The sequence below is a fragment of the Mycteria americana genome, chromosome Z (genome assembly GCF_035582795.1).
Source record: "Mycteria americana isolate JAX WOST 10 ecotype Jacksonville Zoo and Gardens chromosome Z, USCA_MyAme_1.0, whole genome shotgun sequence".
Classification (NCBI taxonomy): domain Eukaryota; kingdom Metazoa; phylum Chordata; class Aves; order Ciconiiformes; family Ciconiidae; genus Mycteria; species Mycteria americana.
The window spans coordinates 72,419,692-72,443,985 of record NC_134396.1 but is presented as its reverse complement, the minus strand read 5'-3'; the positions used below and the strand labels follow the sequence as shown (position 1 = coordinate 72,443,985).

Sequence of the window (24,294 nt, the reverse complement as noted above, 5' to 3'; positions counted from 1 at the left end):
AGTGATATGTCTATTTCTATATTTGAACATGCATGTGTGGTGTGCATACACCATAAAATCTATATGAACATTACAATGATTTTCTCACCATCTCTGTAACTTCTTAATTTGCAGTGTATTTTGGGATCTCTACTGTGCAGCTCCAGAAAGACGAGAAACATGTGAACATTCAAGTGAAGCAAAAGCCTTTCATGACTATGTAAGTTTTGTGTGTCTTTACCATGCTTTCATTAATTGTATGTATAAAAGTGAGAGAGGAGTATTTCTACACTACAGTGGCTCAAAAATGCAGGTGTCTGTCCTATGTAAGTAACTCAGTTTTCTGGGGATGCCTTAGCATTAGGAGTTCCTAATTCTGTGATTACCCCGCACCATATGGAAAACTTCTGGAAGCCATCTCAGAGATCAAAGTTCTGTCCCATGTGTTAATGCAGAATGAAGAATGTCCTTCTGTCCCCACCATCATGGACACATCACGCTGGTCACAAAGGCACAGGGCAAATGGAAGCACAGATATGTCCCGTCCAAATATCCATACTCTGGTGCTAAAGAAAAGGCTGTTCAGTAGATGGAGTTGATCTCCTGGCTTCTGTCAGGACCATACTGACTTAAAGTGTGATTGTTCTTCAGGTATTTTTGTATCCTGAAGTAGGTATTTTTCATCAGCATAATAAACGGTTAAGTGTCAAAATCATCTGGCCCAAGAGAACCAGAGGAATGAAGGGCAAAAGTATTAAGCCAATTTTGATGCCTTTGAGACTTAGTTCAAAACACAGCAGGGAGTTTGGTGCTGTTTTGCCTGTAAGGAATAACAATAAAAATAATAATAATAATCCAGAAACTAGGATCCAAAACATTGCAACAGTTTCATTCCATTTTCTCCATTCTTGTAATGTAAATGGAGCTTTCCAGAAATGTGGAACTTTATTTCAGAGTTAGGATGGAATTTGCATTCCTTCTACTACGTCAGCTCCTCTCCATCTGGTGATTTCATTTTTACTGACTAAATCCTTAGGAGGCTGACCACTCTGAGTTTATTGTTTTGGGCCATTGATGTAGTCTAAAGAGGGAGTATAACTCTCTCACGATACAATTCTGAAACCTCTTTCCTTGAGTGTTTTCCAGGTCTGTCTTAGAAATACTGTCTCATTACTGCAGAAAAATATTTCTACAGATAAAATTAAAATTAGACTGCCATAGCCCAATGTCTCACAAACACAAATTTGGAAAAACATAAATGTATCAGCTAAGTGACCATTTTCCATTTTCTGTTGTCATAATCTGATAATGGCTCAGCATCCTACGGTATATGAACTAATGGTGAGCTTGCCTTATTTGTAGTTAACAATGTCTCAGGTTGTAAATGCACCATCAACACAGTTAGAGCTGTTCAGCATATTTTACTTACAGACCAATCCCACTTTAATACGCTGTTCTTGGTGATTAGATTATGAGGCAACTGGTAACAGAGCTTGGACAATTTTGCACAGTCATGTCCGGGCTACGCTGATCCCTAGTCATAATTAATGGAAAAAAAAAGTGTCAGAGAGAGGAACAAAGTTATAAGGAAGTTTTCCACCCACAGAGATCTTAAGGTCAGCCAACTTGGTAAGGCATATTCCTCAAATTAAAAATGAAGTAAATCTTGCAAGTACAATTGCTGCAATCTTTTTTACCTGTTCTGTTTTAAACATACAGTTGTTGGAAAAATACAATACTGCACTGTTGTTTTGAATCCTTGTTACTAGAGCAAGGTTCAGTTCACCACTGAAGGAGAAGTAGTTTTACAGGAATAGTTTATGACTGCAGGGAATGACATCAGTGAATCAAATTTGTGGAGATCAGAATCCACAGTACAACAGTTGACTTCAGTGGGGGACATTGTGCTCTCAAAATATGATGTGTATGACAAAAGCCAAAAATCTGAAACCTGTAAATGTTGTTGTAAAATAATTTTGAAACAAAATGATCAGTGAGAGAAAATTTTCAATGAAAAAGTACTTGGAAATCTAAGAAGGAGTGGAGTCCACAATTCTTTAGACTCCTGAGAGTTTCACTGATCAGTAAGTTCACTATTGAATCTAAGTTTTTGAGGTATACGAAGAATTTGAGTAGGTGAACCAAAATAATATCAAATAAAAAAATGTTGTCTTAGCATCACCCTTCTAGCATTTCTAACTTCTACAGGTCTTGGAATATTACATGGCATTATTGCTCAGTTCTGTCTGCATTATGACGTGTATTGTCATAATTCAAAAAAACAGAGAAAATACTCAAGTGAGATCTGTGATACAATTTTGTGATTGTCTGTTTAAGTTACTGTATAAAGTTGTGCTTGATGAAGGAAAAATAAAATCATGGTATGCTTCTATATGCACATCAGTCTGTGTTAGGATGAATGTTTATTTTAGAAATAAATTGGTTTATTTTAGAACTTAATTCACCAGGTATTTCTAAAACCCATTCTCTCTTAATCTTTTTAAGGTGAAAGGAGAAGCTAGCTTTTGCATTGTTTTTGTCACAGTTGAGATAAACTTGTCTGATATCTACCAAGACTCATGGTGTTCCTTAGCATCATGTGCTTTTTGCTTAGTAAGACAGTCTGCATCATGATAAGTGCATAGTTTTGAAATCTTACATGTATTTAATATTTCATGAGTGTATTGTACACTCATATTAAAGAACATGACAAATCGTTATAAAATACAGCCAAGCATATTTCACAGCAGAGGAAGATGAACATTTACTAAGTGAAATCTTGACCCATGTAGTGTTTTGCCGTTGACTCCAGAGGGGTCAAAATTCCATTGTCAGTGAAGACCATCAGAGAGCCGGTCGCTGGATTCTGGCTTCTCCATCAGGCCGAGGGGTCTGGTAAATCAAAACCCTGCTTTTAAATTGCAGGTCAAGTAATAGAGCATTTGTAGCTGTACTGTCATACCTGAAAACTGTAACTGTCACGTACAAAAAGCACAGAAGGCTTGTTTATTAATTCATGCTAGCAACTCAGAATTTTTTATTAGGTGTGTGTTCTCCTTGACCTAAGAAAAATCAGTCTTGCTGAAGGTGTGAGTGATCTGGTTGCACCATATGTGTCATGTTTAACACTAAGTAGGCTGAATTAGCTGAACCAATATCTTGTCTGTCTTTGCTTTTGTGAAGAGAGGAAGGTTTAAGAATGTTTCATGGAGGAGGAAAGCACTTGCAGATGATTCAATGATTGTGAAATACTTGCTGCCTCAGTCAACATAGTTGCGAGTCAGTCTGGAACATACATGGGTTTACTCAGAAAATGAATAGATACAGAAAGATTTGGGTATTTTAAGGTTACTTGAAGTTTTACAGTATCTTAACTGCAGTTGCAAAAATAATGCCATTTGATCCCCCTGCCCTGACAATGCTTTTTTGAGAGATGAAGTTTATTTTATTTACTTCGCCGTAAGATTTCAGCATGTGCTTTGCTTGTCATTGAATACAATTAAATGTACATCTGTCATATGTCAAATGTACATTGTACATCTGCCGTATACTTTGGTGAGAAGACTAAGAAGAATCCTTCTTCAACTCTGTCTGTAGTGCTGTCCTGAATAAGAGTGCATATGGAGTTTTGTCTAATATCAACTGCCTAATCAAGCAAACCGAGTCTTAAACTATGTGTGCCGATCAGTCTGTGCCACTGAGTCTGTTCTTGACTATTTGTGTAAAACAACAGTAAAACCGAATTCTTTTAGGTAGTTTATTTAAATTTTCTGATATATATGTGTGTACCAGTTTCTTTATATAGTAGCATCCCCGTTCTGCAGAGAAAGGGTTTGGAAGTACTATTTCATTGTGTTCGGATCGTACTAATACAACTTGTGATTCTTATTGAGCTGGTGAGAGGAGAAGAATCTTTCATGTCTGACAGCAGGAACATGAAGTGACTCTCAAGGTGGAGGCTGTAACTGCTTCCAGTACTAACAATGCTCATCATACTAAAAATCCAATAAATAGAAAAGTGAAGGCCTGTTCTGGCTTTAAAAAGAAGATTCTCTATGCTCATCCTAGGTTAAGTATTTGCTGCTCCTCCATATTACCTAAAAGGCATTCTATTTTTATTTTCTATTGAGGTTTGCAATTGGAAATGTTTTCTTCTGAGTGAACAAGGTTCTGAACTCATTAGGTACATTTATATAATATATTTTAGGCTTGAAAAGACAGATGCATGTCATGGAAGTGCATGTGCTGCATCAGGGAGATAGGTTCTGGCCTTCAAGTTTTAATGTAAGTGATTTAGAATTAGAAATTTTTTACATTTCAGGTAACTGAGGATAGAAAACTGGTCCTTGCTCACCTAGCCTATTAATATTGCAGGCGTTTTGGTAGGAGTAGCTTATTTGAAGCAGAAAAGCCCCCATGTTTCTTTTCCAGTTACCTATTACTTTTCCTAGATGAAGACTTCTCCATGCTTTGAAGTCTTGTGAAAAACCATTTACATGGATGCTCTGAGACAAAATTTTGTCTTCACTGTAGAATGGGGTTTTCTTTCTTCACGGCATCCTGTGGAGAGCTCTTCATCTCTCTAGTTAAGATCTCATTTCTCTGTGTTTTAAACTGAGATTTTCTGTTGAGAGAAGCGGGTTCCAATGTGCATCTTGTTCCTGCCTTCTTTCCACTTATTTACAAGCTGAAAACATACTCGGTTAAAAGGGGAAATAAAACATAAACCTTGTGATTCCTCACAGAATAATGGATTTTTAGCAGCACCCCTACCAGTGAACTTCTGACTGCCAAAGTGACCATTCTCCTCTTCCCCAGGCCTGGCCATTCATTCACATCTCTGGACCCTGGGTTTGGAAGGGTGGTGCCTGAAAAGTCCTTTCTTACAAGGTGGTTTCTATACATAACAGTTAAGATCTTTTTACTTTTTACAGTCCAGAAGTTCCTGTGCCTGTCTCACTTTCCTTACAATGGACGTTCTTCCATGTGGTGTTGGTGCAAAGAGGGATCTATTAATTCTTACAAGTAGCTATAGTAAAATCTTGATTATTTTCCAGGTAAGGTTTTATTAGTGTCTTCTCCACAGGTCTTTTAAAGATCACTTTTCGTATGAGTAAGGGTCTCTTGTTTTTTTCTTATGGCTCCCAAAAGAATGCCAGGTAATTTATAGGATAAGAAAAAAGACACATTCATTGCCTTAGAGACTGTACAGTCTCATAAGCTGGTATCGCATTTCCACCTGACTTGTTAGCACGTTTTAATAGTGAGCTGTGTGACAGGGAGCTTAGCTTTACATTAAGGTTGTAGGGTATATTAAAGACTATGCTATAATCCGTTCTGTCCAGATTATTCCTTTTAAAGGTCATAGTCATATAAATCAAATTTTTCTAGAAGTTACTGGGCATAGTGTTGGGACATTTGAGGTGGCTGATCAATCTCTTTGTGAGTCTTTCATAAGAAAAAGTTGGGTGTCTGCATTTATTGCTATATTTTTTTGGGAAAAAAAAATTACCACTTTCTCTCTGAACTGTCCTGGTTTTGGCTTGGATAGAGTTAATTTTCTTGCTAGTAGCTGGTATAGTGCTGTGCTTTGGATGTAGGATGAGAATAATGTTGATAACACGCTGATGTTTTGGCTGTCGCTAAGTGGTGTTTATCCTGGTCAAGGACTTTTCATCTCCCCATGCTCTGCCGGGCACAAAAGAAGCTGGGAGGGGGCACAGCCAGGACAGCTGGCCCCAACTGGCCAAAGGGCTATTCCATACCATATGGTGTCATGGGCAGTATAGAAACTGGGGGAGTTGGCTGGGGAGCAGCGATGGCTGCTTGGGGACTGGGTGGGCGTTGCTTGGCGGCGGGTGGTGAGCAGTGGTATCACTTGGTTTTTTTCTTGGGTTTTGTTCCTCTCTCTCTCTCGTTGTTGTTGTTGTTATTATTATTATTATTATTATTATTATTATTGCTTTATTTCAATTATTAAACTGTTCTTATCTCAAGCCACAAATTTTCTTACTTTTGCCCTTCTGATTCTCTCCCCCATCCCACCGTGGGGGAGGGTGAGCGAGCAGCTGGGTGGGGCTTGTTTGCCAACTGGGGCTAAACCACGACAGGACCCATCTTCCTTTGGCAGAACTGAGTCACTTGCCTGCCCTAAATGCCCCAAACACCCTAATTTATCATTAGCAGTACTCAGAATTTGAGGGTTTATGAATATTTTTACATCTTTCTTGGACTGAAGATTACCATGAAAGGCCTGTGAGAAGATGTTCTCTGAAGGTATCATTACATGTTTGCTGGAAGTGACCATAAATCTCAAGCCTTATGTTCTCATAGCACAGTGAAACTGTATTCTGCAACAAGGTCTGCTTTATTCTAGTTTCATTAAACTACCTTTTTTTCTTCTAAAACCCACACAGGACTATATTTTAGGTGCAGATTTTTGTTGATCTAAACACATGGAAGCTTATTCTGTTTCAGGATAATTTTTGGAAATGCATTTTCTTGTTGTATTCCCCAGGTGGTTTGAGTTCGTACTTAACAGCAGTCACAATCTTTTCCAGGCAGTCTATCACAGGACCTCCTTCTCTGTTGTGTATCAGGGATGGAAGAATTTGTTTTAGTTGTTCATTTTCTTGCCTTCCATAGCTGTTGCTACTGTGATCTTCTGCAGGCAGCCTAGCTAGGGCAGCTTGTGCTTCTAGGTCCTCCCAGGTTTCTTGCCGAAAATTGAATTCTAGATCTGTTTTCCAGCTGTCTGTTTCCATGGAGAATGCAGGTTAGCTCCTTCTGCTTAAAACAAAAATCGAAACAAAAGCTCCCCATCATCCCCAAGTCTGGAAGAGCAAAAGATGACAAGTACTGGGGGGGGAGGGCGGGAATCAGAAAGAATCTACAAAATGCTGAATTCAGTGTCACTCATGGGACGAATGCCAAATTGTATTGCCATGGGATCACGAAATGTGTGGGTCCATGAATGAGATCCAAAGGGTTTCATATCTTTGAGCAATTGGTAGCCTTCCTGCAAATGCAGAACCTTTCTCCATTACTTTCTTCTCTGTTTTTGAAGTTCTCCGTGGTCCCATGGGCTGTCGTTAAAAGCAGAGGTTCCCAGGCACAATTCTGTGGGTAGGTGTGGTTTCCTTTGACTGAGGAGCATGTGCAATACCCTGCATAGTTTATGCTTGGCCTGCTTTGCTCAGTAATGATCAAGGACTGTTGTACCAAAAGCAATGCTGCTGGTCTTAGTTACCTATTAATTCCTTACCTGAGTTCTGCAAACTTGTGGAAGGCCTGTAAACTTGTGGAAGACATGTAAAGCATGTTTACTGGTCATCACTGTATCTGTAATTTCACCTTCAGAATATGATTCTTTTTGTAAGTAATATGGAAATGAGAAGCATATCCTTCCATACAGTCATTGTTAAAACAATATCGTTTGCTTTTTGTTTAAATAGTGTTCATTTTTAAGTACGAATGAAATGCCTTTCTTTATTGCTTATTGCTCTTTTCTTTCCGCAGACATCATGTCTCACTTCCTGATGTTCATATATATGTATAGTAAAATGTATTCTTAGATATGAAAGCTAGAAGGAGACTAAAGAAGTCTGGCATTTGCTTTTACATTCCATATCTGAACACATTAAGTAAACCCATATGGTTAAATATTGCACTGGTCTATTAGAAAAATATAATTAACAATTAATAAATCATATTTTATGCAGAATACTCTGTTAATGTGTCTCACAAGGTGAGAAGTCCTTGGCTTTCTCATATGTGCAACCAAAAAGCTGTAAATCTGAAAAACATGATAAATGTTTAGAATTGTTACCTTCCTTCAGTTGTCAATTGCGTAGGAACACTAGTGTCAGATGAGGTCAGTGTCTTCGTGGGAGAACAGTACTTACTGGAAGGTTTGGAGAGGACAGTGTTGTTCACGATCTGACAGTCTTGTTCAATGGTATTGGCAGAACTGTACACAGGCAAGCTTAACTTTTTCAGTCTCTTCAGCTCCTTAGTTTTATTGCTTAGTAGATGTTCTTTAATGCAATTGTGTGGAAAGGATTAATTAAAAGCATGCTCCACCCCCCAGTCAAAGTAGGCATCACTTTCTGCAAAACTGCATTGACTTGTGTCAGGATTTGGTCCAAATATTTATAGGTGTATCTCAAAATGTTGCACTGTTATCTCCAAGACTATGAAACTGGTTTTGTTTGCTCTTCAGAAAGTTTCAAAGTTGAGAAATTCCTTGGACTGTAGAGACCCCTTTTGCAGAAAAATACATATTTATTTTCTTTCTGTTTCCTGTTAAGAACCCCCCCAAGAGAATTCTCATTCTCAACATTTCCATGAAGAAGGAAGATGTGCTCGTTCTGCTCCTACCATCCTGCTTATCATTCCTTCCCATAAATTATTGGATAATACAATGACTAGATCTGAACTACTCTGGGTCACAAATGTTAATTGTAAGCTCTGCTATAGATGTGTTGTTTCTTACAGTCCACATATTTTTTTCTCTTTATAGAGGTAATTTCACAGGTAAATTTGTGCTGTGCTTCTCTTTTAATGTGAGGACTAAGCCATTAGTTTCAGAGAGAAAAAGCAACATTTCCTCCCCAAAATTTCACAACTTCTCCTTTGGAGAAGTGGAGATTTAATTTTCTCAGAATTTAGAAGGAAAATGGTTAATTAGTTTGAGTTAAGTGGAAGCTTCTGACAGTATAAGGAACCACCATCTCCCCTGAAGGCAGTTTAGCTGCTTTTTCATGGTTCCCAGAGGGAGGCAGTGGACATGTTGAAAAAGTGCCTCTTTTCTAAGAACCGTTTTACGCTTCATTTTCATTGAAAACAATAGGAGATAACAGCCTTTCTAATGAGGGGAGCCTTTCCGGGAATGTTCTGTGCAAAAATAGTATTTATTCGGAACAGAGCACTAAAAAGATTGATATACACTGTATGTAAAACCATGCCAAATTTATGAAATGGGACAAAACTTTGTTTTCTTTTGCTTGGAGGAAAGGGAGAGTATGTGAAGATTCAACAAGTTAAGAGAGAAGTCAGTGGTTTAAGGGATAATGTGGAGTGCACAGGATGAGGCAGAGGTCGAAAGACTAACGGAAGTGGCTGGAATGCTCAGGCTGCTTTGCAACCTTCTGGAGTAGTTTAGTTTTTACAATATACAGGTAAAATCTGGTTGTAAGACTTTTTTTTTTTTTTTTTAAATGTTGATAGACACACTGTTAAATTACTAGATGCTGTACTTTGTAATAGATGTCTCCATGGGTTCACTTGTCTGTGTTCTGAAGTCTGGGGCTTTCGTTATAATGAAAATAAAACCAAGGCTCTTCTGCTCTCAAGTTATGACATATGTTATTGCCTGGAGGAAGGCTCCACTGGAAATTTTTGACCGGTTCAATGGAAATCCCAGGATACTGCAATTTTTTTTCCTGCTTGGTTGTCCTGATGAACAATTGGACAACCATTTCTCAGAGTGAAGTTGTTAAATGTATCTTAATGTAAAATTTCCTGCAGTACTCCTAATGTATTTGGAATATAACTCTGCTGATTCAAATTTTAATTTTCTTTTTCTCGTTTGCTATAATGGATTATTTATGCTACCACAGTGAAAGTTGTATTACAGTTTAACTTTTAAACTTTTAATTTGGAGTGAACTGAAAATCAAGGTTTCAGTGGAGAGAGGATATTTTTTCTTTTACAAATGGAAGCACTTCTTACATGCATTTCATGACGTGCATTTTAATAATTTAATATATAAATGTGTAAACCTTGTGGATTTTAGATATTCCCTCACAAGTTGTAGAAAATTTGCTTCTTTTGAATTTATTGTGCTTTTAAGAATGAGAAGATACATCTACTGTGAGTTTAAGTAGCATACATTGAGAAAAGTCCTGTTTCTAAACTTTTGTTTTAGTAGTTGTATTTAAAAACATTACATTTACCACTGTTGACATACAGATCATTCTTATTCACTGTGTAGTGTATGCAGTATGTTTTTACAGCGCTCCACAAAGTTATTAAAGGAGGTTTAAGTTGTAGCTTAGTAACATTGGGAATATTAAATTCACTAACAAATGCTCTGAATTTAGAGTTAAAGATATTCTGACATTAATATTTAACACTGATTGTGCATAATGCTTTACATCAATAAAGTACTGAACAAACATTTGATCAATAGAGAGCAAATGTTGGATTAAAGCCTTGCAACAACCCACTTCCTCTGCACGCTCTTCCTCCCCATCGGTATTCTTTCTTCTGCTGCTTTATTTTCCATATCAGGATTTCGTCTGATGTTTATAATGCTAAATGATTTAGGTAGCCTTCTATTAAATGTTTGCATTTAGCAGTTCCAATTTAGCTAGTGAGATTTCTCTATGAGCTAATTATGAGAGGGTATTTTGAGAACTCTGCAAAGGTGTGTGCATCTGTATGTAGTGATACGTTTGTCTCCACCAGAAGAATACAGTGCAAGCCAGTACTACACTGATGTAAGGCATTTTTCTTTTTCTGATACCAGTATTTGGCTAGATTTGAGGCACTTTGCCTAAATGTATTCTTCTTTAGACTCATAAAAAGTAAAAACGAAAGTGAGAGTCTTACTTCTGCACACTATGCCAAACACAGATTTTGTAATAAGCTCGACTGCTCTGTTAATACGTCTAAGTGACTCATTTCAGACTTGCTTAACACATGCCTTGAAAAACCAAAGACTTATAACTTCCATCTGCTCTCTAATATGATGAAAGATGAGTCCTGAAGATCACAAATTGCGAGAGACATGCAGCTCTTAATAAGAACAGCTGAACAACAAATGCCTTATGAGAGGTGGTGAAAAATGAAGTAATGAGGAGGAAAGGCAGGCAAGCCTCTTGAGGGAACATGGATATCCATGGCTGACTAGAACTGTCACATCCAAACATTACACTAAATATGAAATGCACATTATATAACACGAGTCACAGGGAACAGATAATAGACTTTTTGAATTTTCTACCAAATTAATGCCTTAATATTACAAGCAATTTTGCTAACATGGATTCTTGACGTGCACAGAATGTTTTACTTGAGAAGAAATGTTGTGCAGATCTCTATATTAGAATATCTGTTTTGCAAATGGGGTTTTGAAATCTTGTTTCTTTTTTGAAATCTTTGCATTCTAAACATATTAACTTAGCCACTGAAAATATGTAGACCTTCAATGTATTTAAATAGAGCAATTCATTCCTGTCTATAGTATTGCAGAAAAAACCATACACACATACATGTGTACCTAGAGAAAAATGGAGATTGTGGCATAATCAAGGGGAATCAAAATTAAGCTTGACTTAAGGTGAAAATCTGCTTTGCACTTTGTCATTGTAGGCTGTTTCATTGTGACCCCTCCGTAACTTAAGTGGACATCTTCATAGTGCTGTCACAGTAACATCCACAAACTAGATTTACGCCAGTTAGCGAGGATACCTATAACAAAACTCAAATGCAGCAGTCTGTAACCCACCAGAGGCTAATTTACCCTGCCAAGAGAGTAGTACTCTGCATAATTCACATCAGAAGAGGTGCATGACCTGTCTAGTTTACTCTGACATAGGAAGAGGAGGACAAAGCTCTTTATAAGGTGTATGATAAATATTATGTTCTGAGCCATGAGAATCTGGAAAACATTTTCCAGTTCTGTTTTCAGATGCGATTTCCATATATATGTATTGCAAAACTGAAATTTCAGCCTATGAAATGTACAAAGTTCTTAACTATAAAATAGTTAAGGGAATATAATCCACGCGGTGAGTTTTAATATCGTTTCTGTTTTGAGGCAGGCGGAAAAGTATAGAGATAGTGTATATGCATATAGTGGAGTATAATGTTACACTTAATAAATCAATTTTACATGAGTAAGATTTGCAGTGAGATTTGTAAAGGCAGACACTTGAATCCCTGGGGAGCATGACCTCATTGACTTTATCACAGATCCACACAGATGTTGTGATCTGCCTGTACATATCTGATGGCAGGATCAGAGACTTTGGCCCTAATCTGGCAAACAATTTCATGGTCGAGTAGCATTGTATGTGTGAATACTCTCACTAAACTCACATACATGTTTTCAGTGTCATGATCATGGGAAAAGGTATGAACACAGTGGGTCATTCTTGTTTACTGTCCGATTTTAGAGTTATTTCTCACTATAGAAACCAGCTATTACTTTATTTAGTCTGCTTTTTTCTGAGTATTCATGTGCAAAGAGACCCTTTTCTGATTCCCTCTGTTGTGAAGAAAATATCAAAATTTCTGTTTATAAGGACAAAACTGTTGAAGAGGGATTCCCTGGAGAACTCTTACATATCACTGCAGAAAGCTTTTTACTCCATCCTAGCACTTCATTTATATTTTGTTTATTTTCCCACTATTTTCATGGTTTTGCGTTACTCTGTGTACAGCAACATGGTGTTTTCTGACTCCCATTGCCAATGGCTTTATTTTTCTTGCTTCATCTTCTTTCCCCCCCTTGTTATATGGTGGACATGTATTGGACTGGGGACTGATGGATCACAAGAGTATAGCTCCTACCACTCCTGAGTCGGATCCAGCTGCTGCCTTGGCTTTCATTCGTTTAGAACAGTTTACTTTCTGCTAGTTGGATAGTTTAAATCTGGCATGTGCAGTAACTGCCCTCCTCCCTTGAAAGATAAACAAAATTAAAAATAAACAGCCTGTTTAGTTTATACCAACTGTTCTTTCTCTCGCCGTGTGATGGCCATCCCTTGAGCGTTTGTGGGATCTTCTGTCCTCCTTGATGCTGGAGACAGAGAAGGCTTCCTCTCACTGTCTGCGGGGAAACGTTTTCCTCTAGTATTAAGAAGGAAGTTATGGATCATTCAGCATCTCGGGTTTCTGTATTCCCTTTGTTGGTGGTCTTTCTTGATGCTTGGCTGCGGTGGTCTCTTGGAGCTTGGCTGCTTACAGTAGCTAGCTGAATACTGTTAATTCTTGGAGAGTTAATGGGGTGCATTCTCTGTACTCCTATGAATATTCTGTTTGGGCTTTGATACAAAGCTTCTTCCTGCTCTTTCAAGTTTGAGGTTTAATCCCATGCCTTTTCAATAGTGAGACATATAGGGAAAATTGTTATTTCCTTTTCCTCTTAATAGGAAAAAAGGAAGCTCGTTTACATCCCTGCTGTCTTTCCTGATAGTTTGCAGATTTTCTTCTTCCTGGAACAAAATTGGTATTGTTAATTCTTTTTGCAGTACTACAGTATGTGGAGGGTTTTGTTGACGCTTCTGTTCCCTAAATCATGTTTCTTAAATTGTACAAGGAACTAAGCTTTCATTATTTTTTAAAAATATCTCTTTTAGCCTGCTTGATTGCTTAGAAAACATGACCTGAGTGAATGATGGAAAATGATGAGTACCAAAAAAAGAAATTTCCCCAGTAGACATCACTTATATTCAGTTTCCTGAAATCCAAATTAGCACAAGAAAATGGTAGTGAAGGCGTATCCAAGAGGGTGATTTCAGAAGAGGGCTTTAATGAGTTTTTAGTGTTCTACTCTGTTACTAGATGTCATCTCATCCTGAGTGGTAGTTCTAGAACCTTTATAATTAAATACATGTACATGTTTTTATTACCACTAAAACACACAAACAACTGTAACTTTCAGTTTTCTTACAATACGTGTAATAATTTTATGAAGTGGAATCTGTAGTTTAAGATTATTTTTAAAAACCTATTTTTAGTTACCTAAAATTTTCTTGAACTTCGGCAGTTCCAGCTGAATTGTCTGTCCAAAGTGTCTGTGTCAGGCTGAACTCTTTTTTTCCCAGTACCCTTCAGCAGAAATGGCTCTCTGAGGGTTTATAGAGATGTCTGTAGATGGATGGGTGAATAGAACGAAAGAACAAATGATTGAACAATACTGTTCCTTTTGGTGGAACCGTTGTGTTTTGTTGGGGGAGAAAGGAAGGTAGTTCACCCACCATGGCCAAAGTAAACTTTGATGATAGGATGCTTCTGCATACTGGAGGCATTATTAGAGGCTGGCATCGCTGTTTTGCAAATGACCTAAATACTGTATTTGTAAATATCATCCTTGCACTCAGTATGCTTCTCCCTACCACCCTTCCTGTGCTACAAGATGAAGTCGGAGGAACGTGCAGCCCAGTCCATCTGTGGAGCGGGAGTCCCACAGAAAAAAACCCTGTGCATGATCATGTAGTTACCGAGTGATTCACCATGCTTACAGGCCTTGTTTAGACCTGTAAGACTGGTGATTTAACATCTCCAGCAGTTTGAAGAAAATGGTGGTCACCACTACCCTTCCCATGAAGCTGAGTACAAGTGTTTGTCTAGTGGAGTTCTGCTGGGAATGCCTGGTTTCTGGAGCTGTACCGAGAGGAACTGCAGCGTGAGCACTGAACTGCAGAGCCGCTAAAAACTGCAGCTTTTGGGAAGAAAAAGGAAATTTAAACAACTACAAACTCGGGGTTAGAAAAAGAGGCTGCGATAGCAGTTAGACATCTCTCAAGCTATGTGGTGGCAGAGCTGGGGTTTTTCTAGAAAGTATTTTTTAATTAAATACCTATGTTCAGCTATGTTGTATTTAAATCCCACGGTAGGCACACAAGTTATGTTGTCTGTAACCTTTATGTCCTTCCAGAAGACCCTCTTTGACTCTACTGCTGTCTTTGAAGCGTTTGTCAATGACCGTTTGGGTTAGTCCATGTTTCTGTGGATTAGACAGCCGTAAACAAACGGTGCATTTACTGTTGAGCGGCCTGTGACTTAAAAGCTTCAAAATAAATGGAAGAGAAAAAATTATCAACTTGATATGTTTATTTTGTACTTTCTTCTTAATTTGTCAACTACCCAAAATGCAAAATAAATCAACCTTAAAAAATACATAAAAAGGTAGTTGGGTGACGGTATGTGCATTGCAATGCACTTCAGCTACCCCAGCTATTGTCTCTTGTGAGCCACAGGGGATTGATGTTAACGAGATTCTCGTCTCCTGTTCTTGGGGAGTGGGATTTTGTGTAACTCAGGCCCCCGCTGGTTCAAAAACAGGGCTGGCAGAAAGAGCAGAGGATGGTTTGTTAATAGCATTAACTGGAAATGGCCCAGTTAACATTATTAACGTTATTACCATCAAGCCTAGGTTTGAATGATGGTTAAAACCTCTGTTTTTGCTATGTGCCTTAAAAATATGTTTAAAGAGAGCAGGAGCTAAAAGAGCTAGTAACTTGGGCTCTGGTGATTTTGACACTATGAATTAAATCTCAGCTATGTGTGCCTAAGGCTTGGCTACAAGTTCTTGCTAATACAGGTAGTCTGGTTTTGGGTTTGTGTGGGGTTTTGGCTTTTTGGTTTGCTTGTTTTGTTTTGTTTTTTTTCTTTTTCTTTTTTCTTTTTTTTTCTTTTTTCCCTTCAAAATCTCTGGAGTCTGCAGCAGCTTTTATTGAAGTGAGATGAACTGCAGAGGTGCTCCGGCTGCATAAATCGGGCTCCCTATTTAAGAGGCTGAGTGCATGTATAGGTATTAGGATACTTATCCTTGTAAATCTTAGGGTTTATTGTTTCAAGCTATGGCTCAGTTCATACATGTGTCTGTAGTAATATCTTTGTTCTTAACAAACAGGCATTTTTTTGATACAGAGGTAATACTGGATTAACCAAAAGGACTCAGTAAACCAGTCATGTAAAAGACGTGGTATACTCTGGTTCTGTCAGCAACTTCCTGGTTTAAAAAGTTACAGTAAAACATAGTGATTCAAATACCTGTTCTCTTCTCTTTTTAGATTACTCAGTTTTCAGAATTTCAGGTTGAGATCAAAGGAGATATTTCAAGAAATAGATTGTAAAACATTACACACTGGATTTCCTATTTATTGGTGACTAGAGGCCGTGTCAGAAAATGTGTTCCAACTTTATTAAACGGGGCCTGGCAAATGTTGCAGTTGTTGAGATACTGCCTTGATAATAGCAGAAACTGAATTATTGTTTCTGCGTGTGTTGTAAGCAATTACACACAACCATTACCTAAACATGTATATTACGTCTTCTCCTGGAAGGAGAATTTTGTCAGTGAAAATTGCCTTATTTATAGTAATTTCTGTGTTATGTTTTTGCTGAATAAGCAAACCATGGAGCTATTGAAGCTGCAAAACTAAAATGCGTCCTTTTTTGGGTTGCGGATAACGCATCTTACTTGAACATTTTAAAACACGTGCAGTTGCACAGCCGTGGTGCAGTTCTCCAGGCTGGGTGCTCGTTTTATTTCCTACAATACTGAATCTGTCCATCCTTAAACTTTCTTTTGGATGAGCTCTAACTCCTTCCTTGGCCGAAAGGTTGTTACCTATGACTGTCTAATCTTCATAGATGTCAGGCCGTATAGGGCAGGTGCCTGTTGCTCTTCTGATGCTAAAAATTTCTGGTTTTGCTGTTGGAAGCACAGGGGTTTTTATGGTTTATAAATAGAAAGTGATGGACTAAAACAAAATTACACTTGCTTAGTATTAATGTTACTGTGAAAACCACTACTGCTAGTGTTTAAGCAAGAAGAGTGTTTTGTAAAGCTCAGGAATTAAGCTGGTAGTTCTGATTTAACTAATTAGCATAAGTTATATGAGTTGCTTTTGGTTTCTCCCCCCTGCCTCTGGGTTCTAGTGAAGTACTGAAACATAATGATTTCCTCTACAGATCAGTGAAAAAGACATTTTAAATAATACTTTGGAATACAAAGACAAGGTGACCACTCTGAGCACTCTTCTTTGTGTGTGCAAGTAATAAAGAAGCTGAGGCACAGATTCTTCTTCTACCTGTGTTTTCCTTGCATATTTAGCAGTATTAGATCTCTGTGTTTATTTACCTTTGTTTGAGATCTTAATCTTGACTTCTCTGAAAGTATTTTAAGGTAAGTCAGTTAATAGTTTTATGTCAGCTTTGCTGTGTGCAGACAGATGTCTCATCACACTGTTGAGTGACGTAACCAACCATTTTTTTCATAAGCCATCTAGTATCAGCCAGATGATACCAGCTTGCAGGCACAACTAACATTACTCAAATTGAACCTATGCTCTTGGGGCTATGCACAACAGAATAAATCCCTTGAGCTCGCTGATTCTGTTTTTAAAATTATATTTTCACTTTCTGTACAGGTATTTAGTATTTTGTGGAAAAATGGTAAAAAAAGGCTGAAGTATTGCTCTCTCAAGCATTCTCAAATGTCTGTCTTAAAACTGGCTATGAGCCTTGACAAAATATGCACATTTTCTTGCTAGTCTTTTCTCCTCCTCCTTTTCTCAACCCACTGTCGACATTGTTCTGGTAATCCTCCACTGCTAAGTGATTTTGCTTTTTAAATTTTTTTTCATTTTTTTCCTTCTTTTTTTTTTTTTTTTTTTAATTGGAACTTCTTAAACATTCCCTTTTGGTTCACAACTGCTGTAGCAAAGATGCAGCCCTGCATATTTCTTCGTGAGAAGCCTCGTGGTGCGTTATGCCTTCCCTCCAAACCTCTTCTAGCATTACTGACTGTTTCAGAAAACAACATCAATTCCTGACATGCCAAGACCTCTGCTTTAATTTTTAATCCTGACCTGACAGGCATTCGGATTCATTGCTTGTAACTGCACTACAATCAACATATTATTGCGTATGTTTGATGAACCATAGAATTGGTTCAAGTCTCATTTCCAGTTACTTGGTTTCTAAATGTACTCTTTTGGGACCTAAACAGTGTTGTCAATATTCTTTGTTCTAGTTGCTCAGCGGTTTGCAGCTTAATATTGTCGAGGGGCTTTTGTATTGCAGCAGCTGCTGAAGTTAAACCTTTGTTATGGAATGGAAGAAATTTAGAAATGGGCCCCACATCCAGTGTCAAACTGTGGAAAATGTTTTTCTTCTCATTTTTGTGCTACGTATAGACTAAGTACAACCATATTCTTCATAGCTTGTTTTCATCTGTGGACTTCTTGGTAGCTTTTTAATTGAACAGCAACCTCAAAATTAATCAATCCACCATTATATCCAGAAAGTTATATCTGCTGCTTAAAGTAGCTGACATTTTTTTCCTGTATTTGAGTTCTTCCAGTGTTTTTTTTCCCCTTTTATTTCTGAAGATATGCAATTAGCACACGCTGTGTCTCTACAGTACTTTTTTTTTTTTAGATGCAAAGTAAAATGCTGAATTGTGTTCAGATGCTGCATTACTTTTGTACTGAGTTCTGGAACCAAGCTTTCATCTGCTGTTTAGTATAAACCCCCTTTTTGTTTATTAAGTTCTACTGTATATGTATGTGGTCCTGAAACAGTGCTCCTCACATGAAGTCTAATATGTAAAAATTTTTAAATCTATTGCTCTCCAGCAAAATCCGATTTCCTGTACTATGGCAAAATTCTTGGGAATTTCAGTGGGGTTAGGGAGTAAATAAGGACCTAAGTTGTCAGGATTTGGTTAATTTGCACGTCTGCTAATTTAATACTACTATAGTGGGGATTTGGAGAGCCTGCTGCAAGATTGTTTGAGGATTGGGAGGTTTCAGAAAAGACTGCAGTTTAGACTCCCAGAACAATTGATCAAGATCTGAGATAATCTTTTCCACAGGATGAGTAATGGTATTGTATAGTCTTCAAAAAAAATCAGCATTGCTGCACCTGAACTTGAATTTTCAAGGTCATTATTGGAAAAGTAATTTTTGGAGGTAGTTCTAGAGAATATTTTTTTTTCTTTTTATGCATCCTGACACCACCACCACCACCCCCCCACCCCACCCCCCCCGATAGCATTGACTGCTGGATTGCACTACAGTGAAATTGGAATTAGATTTGCAAGATGTATAAACGTATGTATGTAAATACATCTGATGAATGCAGGCGTTGCCTCTGTATGCCTCAAAATGGAGCTGTCTCTAATTTCAGTATTTAATTGGTGAAATAATGTCAAGTGGATATCTTTCAGCCGTACTTGTGTTGAAAACAATTACATGTTGCAGAATTTGTATTATATTAACTGCCCTAACGATCATTGAAGGAGGAGGCGTGTATTTAAGCCTGCAATTGTGTGGTTGATGTGAGCAGGAACGGCTTGAATGTTGACATGCTGGTATGTAAAACTGCAGATTGAAAAATCACTAGTCTTGTTGGGAACTTGTTGTAATGAGTACTGGATCAAAACCACTTCTAGATCAAGGGACCAGTAGCTTAGGCATGCAGAAATATCTCATAAGCCTCCACTTCTGCACATATATGCTCTACACCATTGGGAAGCTGAGATTCCCCAAATCAAAGGGGAGATTTCCTGCAGATAATTAATATTTTAAGGTAATTAACATTTCACTTTTCTGCATGCTCACCCATCATTTCCTGTTTTTTCTTCATCTGAGAGCAAGACTAAGCCTGTCAAATCCCCTGCAAATTCTGCTCTGCAGGAGCAAACACTGCAGGTCCTGACCTCTGTTTGTTCTGACTCCTGGGTTTGTCCTCCTCTAACCATATATTTGAACAGAGCTCTTAGGTAAACTGTGCTGTCCTCTTTTTTTCCCCCTACCAACTGCTGGCCCTGGCAGTCTCCCAACATCCGCTTCCTCCAGTCCTACTCTCATGTAGCACGGTATCTCTAGCGGAAATCCTGTGACCAGCCCGACTTCCTTTTGCTACAGATTTATCTCCTTTTTTTTCCAGCTCTGCCATCTTTGTCACTGAACAGCTTTACATTCGGACATAGTCGGATCCCAAGCTTGCTATCTCAGTTTGGCTCTTCTCTGCTTTTGGATCCCTGCTGAAGTCTTTGGCTTCTCCCTCCCATCCTTCTCCATGTATGGTCTCACTGACTTCTTAAAAATAATACAATAATAGCATAATAACATATAGTGTGACCTTTCCCCTCCTTTGGTTTGCCTTTCCTTCTCCCCTTTCCTTGTTCAGTTTTATCCTGTTACAGATTCAGGAAGGGGTTTTAGCTCTCCTTCTGCTTGTTCCAGTCTTTCAGTTCTCTTCTCTTGCATCCTTTGCATAGTTCTTTACCTTTCTCTTCTTAATCTCCATTCCCACCTGATTTTTAATGAAAGTTTTCCAGTTCCTCTCGTCTTTAAGAACACACAAAAAAATCTTGATTCCCTTTTGCTTGAGCCACATTACTGTCTGCCACCACCTTTTCATCTCTCACTGCATGCGCATGGGATACCTCTCCTTCCAAGGTGTGAGAGACCTCCAATCCAGATTTCACCTGCTACGTTAAAGTGAAGTGGAAGTCTTGACCCCCTCTTGATTCGATTCAGCCTGTCCCACCCACCTTCAGTGCCTTTAATTACTTGGCAATGTACTCACCTCACTCATTTCCTGTCTTGCCAGATACTCTTTCAGTGTTTCCTACAGTGGCTTTTCCTCATCTTTTTGCTGCCTCTTTCTCTTGTTCATCAGCTCTCTGCCCTTTTTCCTCTCGTATATTCACTCTTCCTTCAGTTCCAAACACAAACTCATCTGCTATCTTTATAACTCCACCTATTTATGTCTTTAAAAACTTTTTTCCCCCAAATCAACATCCTAGCTTTTCTCTTGCACCTGTCCAAGCTCATTTTGACTGAAATGGGGACTTAAGAGTATCCTCTGTTTCTCTCTGCCATCTTCTTCTTTGACTGCATGGAGCATTAGACTTTCTGCTTGGCCCTCAGGCTTGTAAACGTGGTATCCTCTTTGCCTTGTTCTTCTTATCATAACCAGATACACTTTGAGATCTGCAAGTATTTTCCAGTTACCATATATACGCTCACTCTTGTCTTTCTATACAGCTAAAACTATTGTCTCCGTGCTTAACCAACGTCTTGATTATGGAATTGTGCTTTTCTCTGGCTTTGAAAAATTTGGGTTTGCTATACCAGTATTCATCCAGAATACTTCTGTAAAGATCCTTTTTCTACCTTGCTGCTCACTTTCTTTGCTACACGCTGCTGCTTGCCAATTCTGTGCTTCTTTCCATTCTTTTCAGAGATCACAGTCTTCTGTTACCACTTACTAATCAAAAGTTCATCACCTGCCATAATACTGGTTTTGCCCTTCCTGCACAGATTTTCAAACAAGCACTTCAGTGCTTTCACTTTGTGTGAAGAGAAGCTTTCTGAATACCCTCAGACTTACCTTGTTACCATTCTTCAGATTAATCCCTGAAACTTGGCTTTAGTGTGAGACCTGTTTTTTCTTTGTTTTTGGTTTTGGTTTTGGTTTTTTTTTTTAATTTTTTTTTTTTTTTTACATTACAAATCAGGGAAATGGACTGCTAATTTGGTTTGTCTGCAGCCTAGGTGGTGGTCAGTATTGTCTCATTTTTTTCCTTGAGTCCTTCTGGTTCTCTGTATCCACCTGTTTATAGTCCTAGCTGTTATGGTAGCTGAAAAACTAATACTAGTGATGTTTATCTGACATTGTAATTATTTTTGCCTTATCTCGAGAAGACCAATTTTGGACTTCTTCAGAAACAGTCATGCCTCGAGTCGTATAGGAAGAATATGTTCTCTTCGGGGCAATGTAGTCCTCTTCATATTTGCCATAGCGAAAAATAATTCTGGTCTTAATGTGACATTATATAGGATGACTTGACATGCAGTGCTTGAACAAACTCTTTTTCCAGAACTTCCAGTCTAAGTAGGCTCTGTTGCACATCAGCTTCTGAGCTGCTGCCGCTCTGTCCCCTGGGGACAAACCTTGTACAGAGACCGCAACCTTCCCTACCATCAGAGACAGTCTTTAAGGTAGTGTGGAGAAGGACAGGACTTGAAAGACAAAGAGACTTTAGGGTACATGGTGTCCCAAAAGCAGAGTAAATAGCAAAGTGCTCCTCATTTTGCCATCCACAGTGACCGAGCGAGGAGTAATAGAAAACTATAAAAAAGTTCCTTTAGTTCTCTTTCCTTCATACATATAAATTGGCAAAGAGTTGTTTTGTTTTGTTTTGTTTTGTTTTTTAAAAAGCACATCTGGTTTAATTTATTAAATGTAATTTTCCTCTCTTTCTACTCAAGGTGAAAAAAGATGGAATTACATTTGAGAAATTTGATACCAGCATCAATTGCAGCATTTGTTATTAGATGCACAATGACTTGCACACACATGTATGATATCTTGGTATCTACCAATTACAGGGCTAGCAAGGTCAGATTAAGTAGCCAGAAATGTTACAGCGACCTCAAGGCTATTCTGTAGCTGTGTGTAGGCAAGAGTCTATTTTAGTTATTTATTTTTCACATCTGAGCTATTCCCTGCCCCCAAAGTCTTTCCCTAAATATTAAAACATGTAAGATGTAGGTTACGGAGATGTATAAACAACTGAGAAAAACTGATTAAGTAAAGAATGGTGATTGTTTGGGTAGGGTCAGGCAGTAATAGCAAGACCAAAACCTCTGGGCATAATTACAGATAACAGAATCACTCTTTATATTTAAACCAGAAGAGTAGAAGAGTACATACTGTTTTCCATTTATGCAGAAAAATATGTATTTTTCAAGATATACATAGCTCTGTTACTTGCAGATATTCAGGCCTTGTAATTGATAATGCCATAGTAGATGGGGGAGAAAAAAAAGAAAAGGAAAAAAGCTGGTAATTCTGAGAGATAGATTTTTTTAGAGTTTAATATTGCAGCTCCTTAGGCTGGAGAATGAATAAGGCCTTATGACCAAAGATGGTACATGGTAGATGTATATACCAGTAAGTTGGTTTAAAATAAATCAGAGGAGTCAAAGACATACCCCATTATATTAGTATGTTTTTTGGGGAAAAACAACAACAACAACAACAACAACCCCCCCCCCCAAAAAAAAAACCAACAACACCAGAATTCCCAAATAAACAAATCTTCAGAAGTAGAGATGTGATCAGTAGTGTCTTTAATAATCCAAACAATAGTTTTGAAAATGAGGTACAAATCCACCAAAAGTATAAATTATAGGGATAGAATTAGACAGCTATGGAGAAAGAGTTGAGAGAATGATCCAAACCCAAGTGGAGATGATTTTATGAGTATTGTCATACTTAACATAACTTGAGTTTGTACAATTTTAGCTGTTACTCAATGTTTGTGTTAGGAACTTGCTTACCAATTCACTGCTGTATGCTGTGTGGTTCAAATATGGTGGCAGAATTGTTTTGGAATGTTAGATTAATTTCTGTTTGAGATTTCACCACTTTACTTTTCTGTTCTTAATACTGTTAAGTATTTTCAGACTTCTCAGGGAAAGTCTTGTTAGTGTCATTAATTTGTATAACTAGAATACAAAGATTACTATCAAGTGTATTAGGATTTTTTTCTGAAATTTATTGCATTTGAATTCAGCAGTGTTCTTTCAGTTCATTCTTTGCAGCTGCAAGTGCCCTGATTATAAATCAGTTCAGTCTTACTCTAGAGGAACAAACTGTCTTTCTCCTCTTTCTCCTCTGAGTCTTTGCCTGCCACTTTTATACCAATTCCATGCAGAGGAAGTGAGGTGATCCCTTATCTCCCAAGAATGCAAACAAACTCGCAATCAACCTCCATCATATCCCTTCAAACTCAAGTGTGTCCAAAAGTTCGCTGTGTCATAGTAAGAAGAGGTGCCACAAAACCTTAATGTTAGTTTGATTTGTCCTTATTTTCCAGCAAGGATATTGATAGGAAGACTAATCCCTCTTACTTAGAAAGGAGAAGTCAGAAAAGAGTATTTTTTTTAAATTTATAGTTGAAACTCCTCCTCAAGCAAGTCCAAAGATCAAAGTCAAAAATGAAAAAGAAAACCCTAAACGTGCAGAAGCAAGAGCATGTGCATCTCTTCCTGTCTCGTCTGTAGGAGAAAAAGAGTTCTCAGAATTGGATCTGGATAGATCTAAGGAAGACATTCAGGAAGGATTATTCCCCTAGGGTGTACATGTTTGTTTTTAAAAACAATGATTGAGTTATTTTAATACCCTGGATGTTCATCCTCATGTACAGCACAGGAAAAAAAGAATAAACAAAGGAGAAAATATTTTCCACTGAGCAGCATTAAAAAAAAAGCTTTATCCCTCTCTGTGCAGATTTGGAAGACCTTGTCTGAGTAGAATAAGAACACAGTAATAATAGAAAAATCCAAACTTTTATATCATTAAAAAAAGCCCCAAACCAGAGTGTTTGAATGTAGCTTTAACCTTTTCAGTTAACCATGATACAACCTGGAAGTAAATTCTCTCCCAGAGATTCAGCTAGCAGATAGTTGCGTCTGCAAAAATATTACTTTATCTAAGCCACAATTTCCATATCCTCTTTGATGGTAATTTCACACTGACAGAAGATCTTCAGCA

At 37.9% G+C, this 24,294-nt stretch overlaps 1 protein-coding gene across 3 annotated transcripts in view; it reads left to right on the top strand.

Annotated features, from left to right (window-relative positions):
- The window catches only part of SSBP2 (single stranded DNA binding protein 2), a 185,339-nt gene that overhangs the window by 50,929 nt on the left and 110,116 nt on the right, over window positions 1-24,294 (top strand). For all 3 annotated transcript variants that reach the window (XM_075526379.1, XM_075526380.1, XM_075526378.1), the window contains exon 4: window positions 115-199. In XM_075526379.1, coding sequence (XP_075382494.1) covers window positions 115-199 — 85 coding nt within the window. The remainder of the gene's footprint in view (window positions 1-114; window positions 200-24,294) is intronic.